An 18,213-nucleotide genomic window follows, 5' to 3' on the forward strand; every position below is an offset into this window, starting at 1 on the left:
GCATAAGCACTTTGTTGCGTTTTGTTGTGGGACTAGAAAAATAATTACTGGAACGTAAAAGAACATTATTAACCGATTCCCATGTTTTTATAATAACGGTTCAGTTCAGTACGCATCACTTTTGTTCTAGATTCCTTTTCTGTTCCTTAAAACATTTAGTTATTTTCCAGTTCTGTTCACTGAACCGGTTCCAACCCCTGAAGCTGTCAAAACTAGAAAATCCAACATTTGAAGTTACTGGTATCCCACTGTTACTTCAAAGAGCCAACCTGAGAGAGCTGTTACTTTTCCCACTAACAGCAATAGTATAACGTTGATCCTCCTCGCTGCTTACCGCATCCATCATCTTTGACATCAAAAGGACTTTGCCTCTTAAACAATATCGATCAATACCTCACAGTAAATCACATTACTTTACAAAAATGTCCCATGCTTCATAAAACATCAAAAACTCCCATATGAAAAAAATACTATAATATTCACTGTAGTGCTTTTGCAAACTTTTTACTGTAGTATTCACTTTAGTTTGTACAGTGAATACTCTGTTGTGGACATTACTGTCATATTTACTACAGTGTTTTTGTAGATAATTCTATAGTAAGTACTACACATGATCGATGGTACTACAGTGTGTAGTATAGTATTCTACAGCATTTCTGTAAGTACTGTAGTATACTAAACTGTAGTACTTTTTCATGTGGGCTACCAGAACAAATGTTTTTGTGGTCACAGTTAAGACACTACCATCCAGGTTGCAACCCAACGCAGCCTGTTATTTTAACATTAGGGGTGGGTTGGTCTTTACTGCATTTTGGTCACAGCCATGTCAGCCTCCTATAGAATACCACTCAGCTTCAGCGCTGCCTGCATGCATGTAGCTGACTCATTAAGGTTACTTCCTCCGATAGATGTCCAACCCAATAACCATCATGGAGTGGGAGTGGGTTCATCATGCGACCGTGTCCCACCCTCAGGGAGGCTGAGATCCCAGAATCCCACTGGTTTACATGGAACTCTAGAAACCCACTAATTGGCCCTAGCTATGCTGCTCAGCCTCAGCTAGGCTTGTCCCCAGACTGCCACAGAGTTAACAGGATTACTCATTCATACCTCCCACCAGAAAAAGGATGCTGAAGAACAGGCAGGTTCATACTATTTAGCCTACCACATGTCTATGCAGATAACCCTTTGGACCAACGGGTAAATACCGACAGCACTGTTGTACATCAACTGTCAGTGTTTGAATTTCAATGTGAGTAATTTTAGTGAGCCATGGTAGTAAACAGATGATGGCTATTGAATTCTAGGTCCTGACCGCAATTGAATCCAGCAAGGGAATATTCCAAGTACTTATCCCCTCCTTGAATAGAGAGGTAGGAACCCTGACAGAGAGGGCAGGCACTGAGAACTAGACCTAATTTCCCACTTTGTCAAACACAATTTGAGGGCCCGGGATTGACGGCTCTGCCCAGGCCAATGGCGCTACACCCTCCGAGTCAGATGGAAAGAGAGACGAAAGGGGTGGAGAAAGAGAGTTTGACAGCCAAATTCACAGATATAATGTGAAGAATCGCAGAGTAATAAAAAACGAGTATAAAAAAAAGAAAGCGACATAAAGATGTCTCATCTGGGCGCAATTTAACAATGTTTTATAAGACTACAACCTCTTACAGTGCGATTTGTTGTTTTGCAGGTCTAATTTCCATGCAAAAGCACATAAAGAGCTGAAAGAGGGAATCTGTGCCGTCAGCTCTTTCGGCTAATGTCCCAGTAACACTTCAAGCTTCCAGCTTGGCCTGAGCTCCGCTGTGGGTTAATGAGGAGAAACACAGGCAGTTGAGAATCCTACCCAATCAAGAGAGAAGAAGCCTTACACCATCCCTATTACCACAGAGTTGAGCAACAGTTGTAAAAGTTTCCTCTCTATCTCCGCAGTACATTGATTCTCTCAAGACTCAAGGAAGTTACTTGCTAAGCAGGTGTAAGGCAGTGGGTCGTAATCACACTCTTGTCATTGAAAAGTGTCAGGTTGTAAAGAGTAGAGAGAGCGGGCCCTGATAAGGTAAATGGGGAGGTTCAAATATGTCAAAGCTCATCAGTGTGCAGGCTGTATATCCCTCCCCACTGCTCTCAGCACTTCCTGGACTGTCTCCTACTTGCTGCCCTAGCAGAAACACACATCATTGACTCTGCTACAACAATGTCCAATAAGAGGCAAATATATCTTAGTCTACGCTGGTGCTGGAAAGCAGAAGCAGAGGTTGTTAAAATGGCAAGAATATTTTATGGAGGTGGGGAATAACCCTTGTCGTCAATACCGGTCATAGGCTCAGAGGTTGACATCAGCCGGGAGAGAGAAAAAAATGTTCTCTCAACACAGCAATTATCGTAGTTCAAGAGACCTCAAGAGCTGTGCATCAGAAATGCTGCAGATACTGTATCTCAATTAAACAGCAAGATGAAGGGTAGGGTTCAGTAAAGTGCAGTAGTACTGTACCTTGCCCATTGTGTGACAAAGTGTGATTACACCAGCAAGAGACCAGACATGTTTTAGAGACTGAACTATAGATTTGGGGCTCTAAAATAGCACTCGACTGGGGCCTGGGCAATGCAGGGTTGAGTAAACTACACTACAGGTAAAACGTTTTAGAGCAACTACTCATTCAAGGGTTTTTCTTTATTTGTACTATTTTCTACATTGTAGAATAATAGTGAAGACATCAAAACTATGAAATAACAAATATGGAATCGTGTAATAGCCACCCTTTGCCAGCTTCGTGAGGTCGTCACCTGGAATGCATTTCAATTAACAAGTGTGCCTTGTTAAAAGTGAATTTGTGGAAGTTCTTTCCTTCTTAATGCGTTTGAGCCAATCAGTTGTGTTGTGACAAGGTAGGGGTCGTATACAGAAGATGTCCCTATTTGGTAAAAGACCAAGTCCATATTATGGCAAGAACATCTCAAATTAGCAAAGAGAAACGACAGTCCATCGTTATTTTAATAAATGAAGGTCAGTCAATACGGAAAATGTCAATAACTTTTGCTATTGATGAAACTGGCTCTCATGAGGACCGCCACAGGAATAGAAGACCCAGAGTACCTTTGCTGCAGAGGATAAGTTCATTAGAGTTACCAGCCTCAGAAATGGCAGCCCAAATAAATGTTTCACACATCTCAAAATCAACTGTTTCAAGGCACACTTAACCAGCATTGCTACCACAGAATTCTGCAGCGATACGCCATCCCATCTGGTTTGCGCTTAGTAGGCCTATCATTTGTTTTTCAACAGGACAATGACCAACACATCTCCAGGCTGTCTGAGGGCTATTTGACCAAGAAGGAGAGAGATGGAGTGCTGCATCAGATAACCTGGCCTCCACAATCACCCAACCTCAACCCAATTGAGATGCTTTGGGATGAGTTGGACTGCAGAGTGAAGGAAAAGCGGCCAACAAGAGCTCAGCATTTGTGGGAACTCCTTCAAGACTGTTGGATAACCATTCCAGGTGAAACTGGTTGAGAGAATGCCAAGAGTGTGCAAAGCTGTTACTTTGAAGAACTTGTTTAACACTTTTTTGGTTACTACATGATTCCATGTGTTATTTCATAGTGTTATTTCATAGTTGATGTCACTATTATTTTACAATGTAGAAAATAGTAAAAATAAAGAAAAACCCCTGAATGTTGTGTCCAAACTTTTGACTGGTACTGTATGTGCAAGCATTGCGAATGCAACATGTTTCACATTTCATCACCACATGATTTTTTTGCATGTGGATTTTCGTACATGTGAAACTGCAAATTTGATGTTAACGTGCAAATTTGACAGTTAAATTTCCGTGAGGGTAAGGAAGCATCACAAACAACAGATACTAAATGTTCTTCTAAAAGCCTTATTAAGAGCACAGTGGGGAGTTGGGTACCGCAGCACATTGGGCATCATTATCCCACAAATACCAGAGGTCCTGCTTATGTAGGAGGGAATGATTCAGAAATACAGCCAAGCATACAAAGTGGTATAATTACTTTTATTTCTGTGCTATAATAGAAAACACTCACATTGTTTCTGTGGAAACCGGGACAGTTTTTAAATGTCATGAGTGCAGTTTGGGGTTGCTCAGATGGTGGAGGATAATGCGCTGCTAGAAAAGCCCTGCTACCTGCTAGAAAAGTCCTGCATAACCGTGCACACTGCAAAACATTATTGAGAAATGTTCTGTGTATAAGGCCTGCTGATGTAAGGGGGGGGGGGGTCAAAGCACGGTGGGTAGTGTCGGTCAGCACTGATAACGTGAGTTTTAGAACCGCCCCTCGTTCGAGAGTGATTTACACATTTCCCACGTACACACAGAGACACACAGTGTGATCACTTAATTCTGGTCAAGATGATTCATCTTGGTGTTGACTGAGTGTTGGTTTGCAGTGATGACAGTGCTTCATAAGCAGAACTATCCTGTGGACCAACTTAGCTGTGGGGCTAACTACCTCGAGAGCAACTTAGCTGTGAGGCTAACTACCTCGAAAGCAACTTAGCTGTGGGGATAACTACCTCGAAAGCAATTTAGCTGTGGGGTTAACTACCTCGAGAGCAACATAGCTGTGAGTCGAACTACCCCGAGAGCAACTTAGCTGTGGGGCGAACTACCTCGAGAGCAACTTAGCTGTGGGGATAACTACCTCGAAAGCAACTTAGCTGTGGGGATAACTACCTCAAAAGCAATTTAGCTGTGGGGCTAACTACCTCGAGAGCAACATAGCTGTGAGGCTAATTACCTCGAGAGCAACATAGCTGTGGGGCTAACTACCTCGAGAGCAACTTAGCTGTGGGGCTAACTACCTCGAGAGCAACTTAGCTGTGGGGCTAACTACCTCGAGTGCAACTTAGCTGTGGGGCTAACTACCTCGAGAGCAACTTAGCTGTGGGGCTAACTACCTCGAGAGAAACTTAGCTGTGGGGCTAATTACCTCGAGGGCAACATAGCAGTGGGGCTAATTACCCTTGAGGGCAACTTAGCTGAGGGCTAACTACCTTGAGAGTGGCCACTTAGGAACTGTTTAAGAAGTTATTTTATAGAATAAATACTGAAACAACATCGATAAATACCAGTTTGTCAATAATGAGCAGAGCATGTCTCTGACAGCCATGTCATCAAGTCTGAGGAGTAGGAAAATTAAATGCCTTTAACAGGAAGAAAAAAACATCTTGGCAGACTATTGCTGAAGAAAAGGTGCCACACACATCTCTCTTGCATCTAAACAACAGGTAAATCTAGTTCCTGGATTAAATATTCATGCTCTGAAACACAAATCAATCAGGCTTGCTAACTGCATACCATTCAGACTGATCAGGAAATTTCTTCATTTGGTGGCTGGATCAATAGCTAATTACAGCTACCTTTCACAGGGCCATCTCTGGCTCTGCTGCTGGCTTAATTCCCTTTGTAGGCTATCTTATCTGTCTGTCTCCTTCCACCCGGTGGGAACACAGGAGAGCAACTTTCTGCTGAACACTGCTTCCACCCCAAAATGAGCCCCCCACTGTTTCTACAAGTTATTTCTAAATGTGCACCATTGAAAAAATGCTTAATGACTTTTAGGAAATGTGTAAATAGTAATGGGAAAATAGGGGAAATCATAGGGGAAATCAATATGGTAATATGGATATACACTGAGTGTACAAAACATTAGGAAAACCTTCCTAATATTGAGTTGCACCCATTTTGCCCTCAGAACACCCTCAATTCATCGGGGCATGGACTCTACAAGGTGTCAAAAGCGTTCCACAGCGATGCTGACCCATGTTGACTCCAATGCTTCCCACAGTTGTGTCACGTTGGCTGGATGTCCTTTGGGTGGTGGACCATTCTTGATACACACAGGAAACTGTTGCGCGTGAAAAACCCAGCAACGTTGCAGTTCTTGACACATTCAAACCGGTGCGCCTGGCACCTATTAACATACCCCGTTCAAAGGCACTTAAAAGATGTGGTCTTGTTCATTCACCCTCTGAATGGCAGACTGTCTCTCAATTGTCTCAAGGCTTAAAAATCATTCTTTAACATGTCTCCTTCCATTCATCTACACTGATTGAAGTGGATTTAACAGATGACATCAATAGGGGATCATAGCTTTCACCTGGATTCACCTGGTCAGTCTGTCATTGAAAGAGGTGTTTCAATTTTTTTTCACATTCAGTGTCGGTTAGAAAATCTATGCTTAATTGCAGCAGAGAAAAAGAGCACCTGCATGACAAGCACTTTTTGGAGAAAAGAGCAACCAGATATCAATTTTAAAAAGTCAGGGATGATTTGTTCAGCGGAATACAAATCACATGGTTGGTCATTTCGAAATAATTATGCAGAAAGCTTGCGAAAAGACAACACTAATATGGAACTCTAGATGCATTGAATGCAATTTTACACAAACATGAACCTTGAACTTTAATTGTACATTACATTCATTTGTAATGTAACCATCCAAATGATCTGGATTCATTAAACAAGATCATAAAGGATATTAACATAATTTAACTGCAGAACTCCACATGGGTGATTTCAATGACATTGGAAGGTGACAATGCGTTTCCAGATCGAACCACTCCCATTAAAAGGTGATGAGGGCTGAGGATCCTTACTGACACAGAGTACACACTAGCTAGTGAGCACTGCCCAGGAAAAGTGCATCAAGGGTGGCAGGTAGCCTAGTGGTTATGCATGTTGGGCCAATAACCGAAAGGTCACTGCTTTGAATCCCCAAGCCAACATAATGAAAACTGTCAATGTGCCCTTGAGCAAGGCACTTATCCAAAGCGACTTACAGGAGCAAGTAGGGTTAAGAGTGTCTGCTAAATGACAAATTTAAAATTTAAGGGCACCTTTGATTTCCTCTGGCGCAGTGAGGGAGCCTTTCCCCCTGCCACCCCTCACATTTTGTTTTTTTTAAACCTTTATTTAACTAGGCAAGTCAGTTAAGAACAAATTCTTATTTACAATGACGGCCTTAACCGGCAAAACCCCGACGTCGCTGGGCCAATTGTGCGCCACCCTATGGAACTCCCAATCACAGCCGGTTGTGATACAGCCTGGATTTGAGCAAGGGTCATTTGATCCAAACAACTATTGACTTCAAAAAGCTTGAAATGGCCTCCTCTTCATTGACATTTTCAACCTGACCCGGTCCGTAATAACAACGTGTTTCAAGCAGACCACCATAGACCCATGCCCAAAAACACCAAGGTAACCTGTCTAAATAACTATCACCCCGTAGCACTCACATCTATAACCATGAAATGCTGGTCATGGCTCACATCAACCCCATCATCTCAGATACCCTGGATCCAATCCAATTCACATACCACCCCAACAATTCCACAGATAACGAAATCTCTATCGCACTCCATACTGCTCTCTCCCACCTGGACAAAAGCAATACCTATGTAAGAATGCTGTTCATTGACTACAGCTCAGCATTCAACATCATCGTTTCCTCCAAGCTCATACTAAGCTCAGGACCCTGGGATTGAACACCTTCTGAAACTGGATCCTGGATTTCCTGATGGGTGAGAGTAGGCAATAACATATCCACCATTGCTGACCATCAACACGGGTGCACATCAGGGGTGTGTGCTTAGTTCCCTCCTGTACTCTATGTTCACCCACGGCAGTGAGGTCGCGCCCAACTCCAACACCAGGAATTAACATGGTCTACACATACCCACAAAGTTGTGAAAAGGGGCACAACAGGAGGCTGAAAAGACTTAGCATGGGCCCTCAGATCCTCAAAAAGTTATACAGCTGCACCATTGAGAACATCTTGGCTGCATCACCACTTGGTACGACAACTGCAAGGCACCCAACCGCAAGTCGCCACAGAGGGTGGTCAATTACGGACCAATACATCACTGGGGCTGAGCTGCCTGGCATCCAGGACTACACCAGGCGGTGTCAGAGGAAGACCACAAAAATGGTCAAAGACTCCAGCCACCCAAGCCAAAGACTGTTTTCTTTACTACTGCACATCACGCGCTACCAGTGCACCAGGTCAGGAACCAACAGGACCCCGAACAGCTTCTACTCCCAAGCCATGACACTGCTAATCAAGACTCCTAAATAGCTAATCAAATGGCTACCGGGACTACCTGCACTGACCCTTTTTTGCACTAACTCTCTTGCACTGACCATGCTCACACACTGGACTCTACCCACACATTCTTAAAATAACACCCAAACACACACACACACACACAATATATGCCCACAGACAAAACACACAAACACATGCATACTGACCCAACACACACACACACACACACACTACCGGTCAAAAGTTTTAGAACACCTACTCATTCATGGGTTTTTCTTTATTTGTACTATTTTCTACATTGTAGAATAATAGTGAAGACATAAAAACTATGAAATAACACATATGGAATCATGTAGTAACCAAGAAAGTGTTAAACAAATCCAAATATATTTTATATTTGAGATTGTTCAAAGAGCCACCCTTTGCCTTGATGACAGCTTTGCACACTCTTGACATTCGCTCAACCAACTTCACCTGGAATGCTTTTCCAACAGGCGTTCCCACATATGCTGAGCACTTGTTGGCTGCTTTTCCTTCATTCTGCGGTCCAACTCATCCCAAACCATCTCAATTTGGTTGAGGTCGGGGGATTGTGGAGGCCAGGTCATCTGATGCAGCACTCCATCACTCTCCTTCTTGGTCAAATAGCCCTTACATAGCCTGGAGGTGTTATGGGTCATTGTCCTGTTGAAAAACAAATGATAGTCCCACTAAGCCCAATCCAGATGTGATGGCGTATCGCTGCAGAATGCTGTAGTAGCCATGCTGGTTAACCCTGCCTTGAATTCTAAATAAATCACAGACAATGTCACCAGCAAAGCACCCCCACACCATAACAGCTCCTCCTCCATGCTTTACGGTGGGAAATAAACATGCGGAAATCATCCATTCACCCATACCACGTCTGAAAAAGACATGGCGGATGGAACCAAAAATCTCAAATTTGGACTCCAGACCAAAGTACACATTTCCACCGATCTAATGTCCATTGCTCGTGTTGCTTGACCCAAGCAAGTCTCTTCTTCTTATTGGTGTCTTTTAGTAGTGGTTTCTTTGCATCAATTTGACCATGAAGGCCTGAGTCCTCTGAACAGTTGATGTTGAGATGTGTCTGTTACTTGAACTATTTGAAGTTCATGCCAGCAGCATACCACCCTGCATACCACTGCTGGCTTGCTTCTGAAGCTATGCAGGGTTGGTCCTGGTCAGTTCCTGGATGGGAGACCAGATGCTGCTGGAAGTCGTGTTGGAGGGCCAGTAGGAGGCACTCTTTCCTCTGGTCTAAAAATATCCCAAGGGCACAGGCACTGCCCTGTGTAGGGTGCAGTCTTTTGGATGGGATGTTAAACAGGTGTCCTGACTCTCTGAGGTCATTGAAGATCCCATGGCACTTATTGTAAGAGTAGGGGTGTTAACCCCGGTGTCCTGGCTAAATTCCCAATCTGGCCCTCAAACTATCACGGTCACCTAATAATCCCCAGTTTACAATTGGCTCATTTCTCCCCAGTAACTATTCCCCAGGTCGCTGCTGGAAATGAGAATGTGTTTCTCAGTCAACTTACCTGGTAAAATAATGGATACAATTTTTAAAAAGCATTTATTTGGGCACCAATTTCTGAGACTGGTGACTAATGAACTTATCTTCTGCAGCAGAGGGTAACTCGGGGTCTTCCATTCCTGTGGCGTTCCTCATGGGATCCAGTTTTATCATAGCGCTTATTCGTTTTTACGACCTGCACTTGAAGAAACATTCAAAGTTCTTGATATTTTCCGTATTGACTTAAAATAATGATGGACTGTCATTTCTCTTTGCTTATTTGTGCTGTTCTTGCCATAATATGGACTTGGTCTTTTACGAAATCGGGCTATCTTCTACCCCCCCTATCCTGTTGCCTAGTCACTGTAACCCTACCTACAGTGCCTTGCGAAAGTATTCGGCCCCCTTGAACTTTGCGACCTTTTGCCACATTTCAGGCTTCAAACATAAAGATATAAAACTGTATTTTTTTGTGAAGAATCAACAACAAGTGGGACACAATCATGAAGTGGAACGACATTTATTGGATATTTCAAACTTTTTTAACGATCTTATTTTAATGATCCAATGTTGACCTAAATGACTAATGATGATAAATACAATCCACCTGTGTGTAATCAAGTCTCCGTATAAATGCACCTGCACTGTGATAGTCTCAGAGGTCCGTTAAAAGCGCAGAGAGCATCACGAAGAACAAGGAACACACCAGGCAGGTCCGAGATACTGTTGTGAAGAAGTTTAAACCCAGATTTGGATACAAAAAGATTTCCCAAGCTTTAAACATCCCAAGGAGCACTGTGCAAGCGATAATATTGAAATGGAAGGAGTATCAGACCACTGCAAATCTACCAAGACCTGGCCGTCCCTCTAAACTTTCAGCTCATACAAGGAGAAGACTGATCAGAGATGCAGCCAAGAGGCCCATGATCACTCTGGATGAACTGCAGAGATCTACAGCTGAGGTGGGAGACTCTGTCCATAGGAGAACAATCAGTTGTATATTGCACAAATCTGTCCTTTATGGAAGAGTGGCAAGAAGAAAGCCATTTCTTAAAACATAAAAAGTGTTGTTTAAAGTTTGCCACAAGCCACCTGGGAGACACACCAAACATGTGGAAGAAGGTGCTCTGGTCAGATGAAACCAAAATTGAACTTTTTGGCAACAATGCAAAACATTATGTTTGGCGTAAAAGCAACACAGCTCATCACCTGAACACACCATCCCCACTGTCAAACATGGTGGTGGCAGCATCATGGTTTGGGCCTGCTTTTCTTCAGCAGGGACAGGGAAGATGGTTAAAATTGATGGGAAGATGGATGGAGCCAAATACAGGACCATTCTGGAAGAAAACCTGATGGAGTCTGCAAAAGACCTGAGACTGGGACGGAGATTTGTCTTCCAACAAGACAATGATCCAAAACATAAAGCAAAATCTACAATGGAATGGTTCAAAAATAAACATATCCAGGTGTTAGAATGGCCAAGTCAAAGTCCAGACCTGAATCCAATCGAGAATCTGTGGAAAGAACTGAAAACTGCTGTTCACAAATGCTCTCCATCCAACCTCACTGAGCTCGAGCTGTTTTCCAAGGAGGAATGGGAAAAAATTTCAGTCTCTCGATGTGCAAAACTGATAGACATACCCCAAGCGACTTACAGCTGTAATCGCAGCAAAAGGTGGCGCTACAAAGTATTAATCTAAGGGGGCTGAATAATTTTGTACGCCCAATTTTTCCGTTTTTGATTTGTTAAAAAAGTTTGAAATATCCAATAAATATCGTTCCACTTCATGATTGTGTCCCACTTGTTGTTGATTCTTCACAAAAAATACAGTTTTATATCTTTATGTTTGAAGCCTGAAATGTGGCAAAAGGTTGCAAAGTTCAAGGGGGCCGAATACTTTCGCAAGGCACTGTATATGTACATACTGTAGCTACCTCAATTACCTCGTACCCCTGCACATCGACTTGGTACTGGAACTTCTATATAGCCATGTTATTTTGACTCATTATTGTTTTTCATTATTCACTGTACTTGTTCCTCATGTCACTATTTCTATTTGTTTTATCTTTAACTCTGCATTGTTGGAAAGGGCCCGTAAGTAAGCATTTCACTGAGAGAAGCGCTCACCTCCAGCACTGCAGCCATTAAAGAATACACTCACGAGCCAGACGTTAAACACCAGCGTCTGCTTGGTGTTGGTGCCAAGTCAGCTTACCTGGAGTTGTTTTTGTGTTAGGAGGGGGGCAGTGATGGTTCATTATGCCTGTCTCTCTGAATGTGCTGACAGCTGGTTGGTACGCCAGGTCAGACAGTCCCTCCACATAAAACCTAACAGTCCAAACACTGCCATAGCACATTAGTCACACTCACACGCTGCCCTTTTCACGGCTGCCACCACTCCCCCACTACCTGCTAATGGAGCCAAAGACGTTGATTTTCACCCAGCAGGGGGTCTTCCAGAGAAGGGGGGCCCAGCCCATCTCTATTCCTTAGTGATCAGATGTGTGGATCAGGTCCCATGCAGCGTGGTGCATGTACAAATCAGAGGCCCCCAGTCAGAACCACAGCACAATCAAACAGACAAACTAACTGAGGACGAGATGAGAGGAAGCCAACGGCTTGTTTCCCACTGCAGAGTGTTCCATCCCTCCAGAGATCAGCTCCCTGTTAGAGCCCATGGGTGTTAAAGGACCAGTGCAGTCAAAAACTTGAACTCCTGTGATTTATATATATTTCCACACTATGGGGTTGGAATAATACTTGTTTGGTGGATGGAGTTTTGGCCTGCCTGGTGACATCACAGGTGGTAAATTAGTTAAATGACCAATAAGAAAGACACTTCCAAATCTCTCTGCCAATAACAGCTAGTTTTCTGTTTTCCCCTCCCCACTCAGACCACTCCCAGCTAATTTCTTGCTTGGGATATGTATCTTTGCTAAAACGATATGTTTATTTTTGACCATTTTAATTGAAAACAATCACAGTAAGGAACTTAAACTGTTACCCAGAAATGATTTGATAATGATACAAAAAGAGACAAAAATGGCTCTGGAACTGGTGGACCTGGAACTTAAGTAACCGTGGCACACACACACGTCACACGTACAGGCTACTGATACGGATTAAAAGCGACATACCGTACTATTGTTCCAGTTCATTTGCTAAATAATTCTTACATAACAGTCTGATCCATTATGCCATATAAACTGAGATTTTATTCATACTGTAACGACGTCCGTTAGTTGAAGGAGAAGCGGACCAAAATGCAGTGTGGTGGTTACCCATGTTCTTTAATAAAGAATAGACGATACATGAAATAACTTAAATAACAAAAACAACAAACGAAACGCGAAACCTATTACAGCCTATCTGGTGAACACTACACAGAGACAGGAACAATCACCCACGAAAAACCTAACAGAATATGGCTGCCTAAATATGGCTCCCAATCAGAGACAACGATAATCACCTGACTCTGATTGAGAACCGCCTCACGCAGCCATAGACTAATTAGACACCCCACAAAACCCCAAGACAAAAAACACACCACAATAACCCATGTCACACCCTGGCCTGACCAAATAAGTAAAGAAAACACAAAATACTAAGACCAAGGCGTGACACATACGACTCTGTACCATCATCTTGCTTATGAGGCCACTATGCTGGTGCTGGTCCATCTCAGGACATCTACAAATAGAAAACTACCATACTACAGTAAAATGTTTAGCCTTATTATACTCTCCCCTATCCCCCTAGCACCCTTTAACATTTAACAAGAGATTGGAGAATGATCACTGTAAGTCTCGGAGCTCACAATAAGAGCTGTTCCTCTTCCCGCAGCATCAAATTACCCATGGCTGAGAAATCCTCTCTCTGGAATGGCTTTAGATGAGCAGGCCGCCAGAGGCTAATTCCTCTGCTCTCTCAGGGGAAATTACTTTGTTTAGTTGTTACTAGAGAAAAGTCTGTTTGTGCACCGCTTTATTAAGTTCTTCTGCTACAGTAAAAGACAGTATGTTGATGTACAGGGAAAACATGCTGCATTGTGGATGTACAGGGAAAACATGCTGCATTGTGGATGTACAGGGAAAACATGCTGCATTGTGGATGTACAGGGAAAACATGTTGCATTGTGGATGTACGGGGAAAACATGCTGCATTGTGGATGTACAGGGAAAACATGCTGCATTGTGGATGTACAGGGAAAACATGCTGCATTGTGGATGTACAGGGAAAACATGCTGCATTGTGGATGTACAGGGAAAACATGCTGCATTGTGGATGTACGGGGAAAACATGCTGCATTGTGGATGTACGGGGAAAACATGCTGCATTGTGGATGTACAGGAAAACATGCTGCATTGTGGATGTACGGGAAAACATGCTGCATTGATGGATGCTGAATTGTGGATGTACGGGGAAAACATGCTGCATTGTGGATGTACGGGGAAAACATGCTGAATTGTGGATGTACGGGAAAACATGCTGCATTGTGGATGTACAGGGAAAACATGCTGCATTGTGGATGTACGGGGAAAACATGCTGCATTGTGGATGTACGGGGAAAACATGCTGCATTGTGGATGTACAGGGAAAACATGCTGCATTGTGGATGTACGGGGAAAACATGCTGCATTGTGGATGTACGGGGAAAACATGCTGCATTGTGGATGTACGGGGAAAACATGCTGCATTGTGGATGTACGGGGAAAACATGCTGCATTGTGGATGTACGGGGAAAACATGCTGCATTGTGGATGTACGGGGAAAACATGCTGCATTGTGGATGTACGGGGAAAACATGCTGAATTGTGGATGTACGGGGAAAACATGCTGCATTGTGGATGTACGGGGAAAACATGCTGCATTGTGGATGTACGGGGAAAACATGCTGCATTGTGGATGTACGGGGAAAACATGCTGAATTGTGGATGTACGGGGAAAACATGCTGAATTGTGGATGTACAGGGAAAACATGCTGTCTGTTTACTGCTAAATGGGAATATTCATCCAAGGGCAAGATCAGTCAGAGACTCTGTGTGTGTGTGTGTGTGTGTGTGTGTGTGTGTGTGTGTGTGTGTGTGTGTGTGTGTGTGTGTGTGTGTGTGTGTGTGTGTGTGTGTGTGTGTGTGTGTGTGTGTGTGTGTGTGTGTGTGTGTGTGTGTGTGTGTGTGTGTGTGTGTGTGTTCTTAAATGTGTTGGCAACAGTATAGAGAATAGAGTCAAAACCAGCTCAGCTGCACCCTGGCCTGATGAATCATTTCTGCACTCTGCTCTGCTGTGGCATGTCTGGTGCAGCCTGACTCTGCAGCAGCACCACACATACACCCCGCGCTGCCGCCGCACATAGGCCCCATCCCCATCCCATTCAGTCAGCTGCTGCCCCTTGCGGAGGGATGCAACAAGCTGCTAAGTTTCTTAAAGAAGCAGTGCCTTCACAACTCATAGCGTCACATTTGAACTTTGCCAAAGAGGTCAACTGTGGTGGGACCAGCCATGGCAAATTTGATAGGCTAAGAAAAATAATTTTAGCACAGATAGCAAAACCCCATGTTGCAAAACCCAAAGGGCCAACTCCAGAACTTATGTCCATTGTTTTTACTGTATAGATCACAGGTACAGACTGCTGTCTGGCATTTAGGTGCTAGCCCTCCAAGCAGTAATAGTGATGAAATGTCAGCACTGTTTGGGGCGGTGTGCATAATAATGTAACAACCTCTGCATGTAGTGGTAACAAGGGATGGGGACCTGCGGAGCATTGGAAGCATCAGCTTTTTCAGGGAAACATTTTAAACCCCACCCACTGTCATTTCTGGGAATACAGGAGGCTTCCAGAGCAATGCAAACATGGACTTACTAAGCCCACTGCTAATGTCCAAGTAAATCTCTTAACAGCAAGATAGCAGGGTGCATCTTTCGCTCAGCTTCTCTTTCCTCAATGTCCTCTTAGCTCTTTGTCACTTCACACAGTTAATGGTGCTCCATAACTGACACTTGTCTTCTGGGAATGTGTGGGAGTAGGCTACTATCTGTGTAGGAGAAGGATGAGATAGGAACTGAAATGCATTTTTAGGATTTCAGCCCTGAAGCAGCTGATGAGGTCAAAGATGTCTCACACGTTGTCATTGAGGAAGGACGTCTGGCGTCTGCCAAGTTCCACACTTTTACACGTTAGCTGCACAGAAGTAGAATCACTAAGCTCTTCTTGGGTTGTAAATAGACTCTCCACTTCTGCATTCATCTACTTTAATATGCCACTGCATTGAACATCATTTCCACTGGGTGTTTAAATATGCCTTTGAATGAGAAGAAAGAAATGTAAGTCTATGGTTTCATAGTATAACAGCCAACCTTCCTCACCCTCCAACGGTATGGTGAATAATTAATAAAATTCTCCCACTGAAGGCAACTTGATAAAGGAAAACCAATGAAAACCACCAAACACCTCCCGGTGTCCAGAAGTCTGGAAGGCCTCCAGCCCTCATATCCTTCACCTACCTAAACTGTGGGGTATTTTTAGCCCAGATATTTCTCAAATGTGTTTTCCTGTAGTTGTAGTGACACAAAGTCAGCATGGTCATCAACATCATCACCAAGAAGAGCTTGCTTATGCTTTAAGAGGTGGGTTTTCGTTTTGGTTTCCTATTAGCCTCAACTTTGTAGATGAAGCTATGTTTTCTAGCATAACTTGCTATGCCAAAAGATGAGTAGTAGTAAGTAGTGTAGACCATAAGGAGAGGTGCTCCTCTGAGCCATTCTTCCTCAAGTTACAACCCCTACTTTCATTAGTATAGGACCACATTATCTCACAGGACGTTGGTGGCACCTTAATCGGGAAAGACGGGCTCATGGTAAATGGCTGGAACGGAATCAATGGAATGGTAATGAACACATCAAACATGGTTTCCATGTGTTTGATACCATTCCATTCACTCCATTCCAGCCAATATTATGAGTCGGTTTATGTGCTGTAAGCTTGACAGCATGGTTAATCAGAACTGAGGAAGCCCACTGCCCAAATCATTGTTGTCATCCGATAATTAACATGCCTTATTTTGAACGGAGAGCCCTGCAAGAGCACCCAGAACTAAGTGCTGTCAGTGACCACTGCAAATGCCTCTCAGGCCTTTCATTTTGCTTTCATTTTGCTTACTGCCTCTTCATCTGCCTGGGTAGACACCATATTCTGAATTTGAGGTTAAGAATAATAACTAGACATGCAAAAGGTTAACTTTTTTTAACTATAGTGTAGACAGCATTGCTACACCTGGAAAAGGGAAACGTACTAGTTAGCAATCAACAACAAAGCAGTAGTGTTGTGGGCTGAAAGTGAGACAGGAGTTGTCTAATTATCTGGAATGAGTAGTACAAGGTTAGGCATTCCGGCATTCCATTGCATTCATTGACAGCAAAACGTAGGATACTGAGACAACCGGTTTTACGAAGGAGCGGGTTATCGAGGGCTACCCAAAAAGCGCTCACGTTCAGGAGACAGTGTACTCTGAATTAGACCTATTAGCTACATTATATAAATATTTCATAATCAAGATGTAGCCTATAACCATCTGGCTATGTAAAGCATAATCTGCAGTAGGCTATTAAATAGACATTCATGATATACAACACTGGAAATGCACACAGGAGGCAGGTTGCCACACAAATTAGCGAACGGACATTGGGCTACTTACAGTTCTCAAGAACTGAATTTCATCTTCCCCTTCACCACCTTCAGCCATGGCTGTTGAGGAGCCTGCTCAGACTCGGGTAGCCTCCACTGTCGGCTCGCAGCACCGCGCTGCTACTCTTCTCTCTAATCGATATTAGCATATAGCTAATCCAAAGCGATATATGAGGTTGGGAGCCTGAGCGAACTACTGCAGACTGTCACTCATGCCCGCTCGCTCCCTGCCAATGCCAACGGTTCCCGAGAGAGCGTGTGAGCGTTGGTATAGGCTGGAACAAATGAGAGCGGGGCTGGAATGTGAAGCATAGTCTTGCAGTCAAAATACGGCAGTCGGGTCTTTATCTTCGACGTCAGCAGTGGATCTTATTAATACAAACAGTAAAGCGTGAGCTTTCAAAATTCCCTCGCCATACAACAGCCGCACAACAGCGCGCAATAGTTGCTATTCCTTTGGTGATGTATTCAGTTATAGTATTCTTAATTGTTTAGGCGCGTCGAATATTTAACAGTACATAGCCTATATACACGTTTTCAATGAATAGGCCTAAAACGTTATCTAACGCTACGTTATCTAACGCTGTGTTGTGGTCTATATTCCGAACCACATTCCTGTAAAGCTTTAGAGAGGATCTCATGTTAAATACCGTTGAAGTAATATGGCTACAGGTCCATCTGCCTCACCTTAAACCCATTCTGGTGGGAAGCTGATATAAACCACCAAGTGCTAACAGTCAGTATCCGGATAATATGTGTGAAATGCTTGATAATGTATGCGATATCAACAGAGAAGTATATTTTATGGGCGACTTAAATATAGACTGGCTCTCGTTAAGCTGTCCACTCAAGAAAAAACGTCAAACTGTAACCAATGCCTGCAACCTGGTTCAGGTTGTCAGTCAAGCT

At 43.4% G+C, this 18,213-nt stretch overlaps 1 protein-coding gene across 11 annotated transcripts in view; it reads right to left on the bottom strand.

Annotated features, from left to right (window-relative positions):
• LOC118369092 (ryanodine receptor 3-like) overlaps positions 1 to 17,864 on the bottom strand; it is a 168,235-nt gene extending 150,371 nt beyond the window's left edge. For 7 of the 11 annotated variants that reach the window (XM_052496887.1, XM_052496884.1, XM_052496889.1 and 4 more), the window contains exon 1: positions 17,315 to 17,863. In XM_052496887.1, coding sequence (XP_052352847.1) covers positions 17,315 to 17,362 — 48 coding nt within the window. In that variant the 5' untranslated portion in view covers positions 17,363 to 17,863. Of the gene's footprint in view, positions 1 to 17,314 lie in introns of all 11 variants that reach the window. The other 4 variants (XM_052496885.1, XM_052496883.1, XM_052496880.1 and 1 more) reach the window with 1 other exon arrangement.
• Positions 17,865 to 18,213: the final 349 nt, after the last annotated feature.

This window comes from Oncorhynchus keta, chromosome 35, assembly GCF_023373465.1.
Source record: "Oncorhynchus keta strain PuntledgeMale-10-30-2019 chromosome 35, Oket_V2, whole genome shotgun sequence".
NCBI lineage: Eukaryota > Metazoa > Chordata > Actinopteri > Salmoniformes > Salmonidae > Oncorhynchus > Oncorhynchus keta.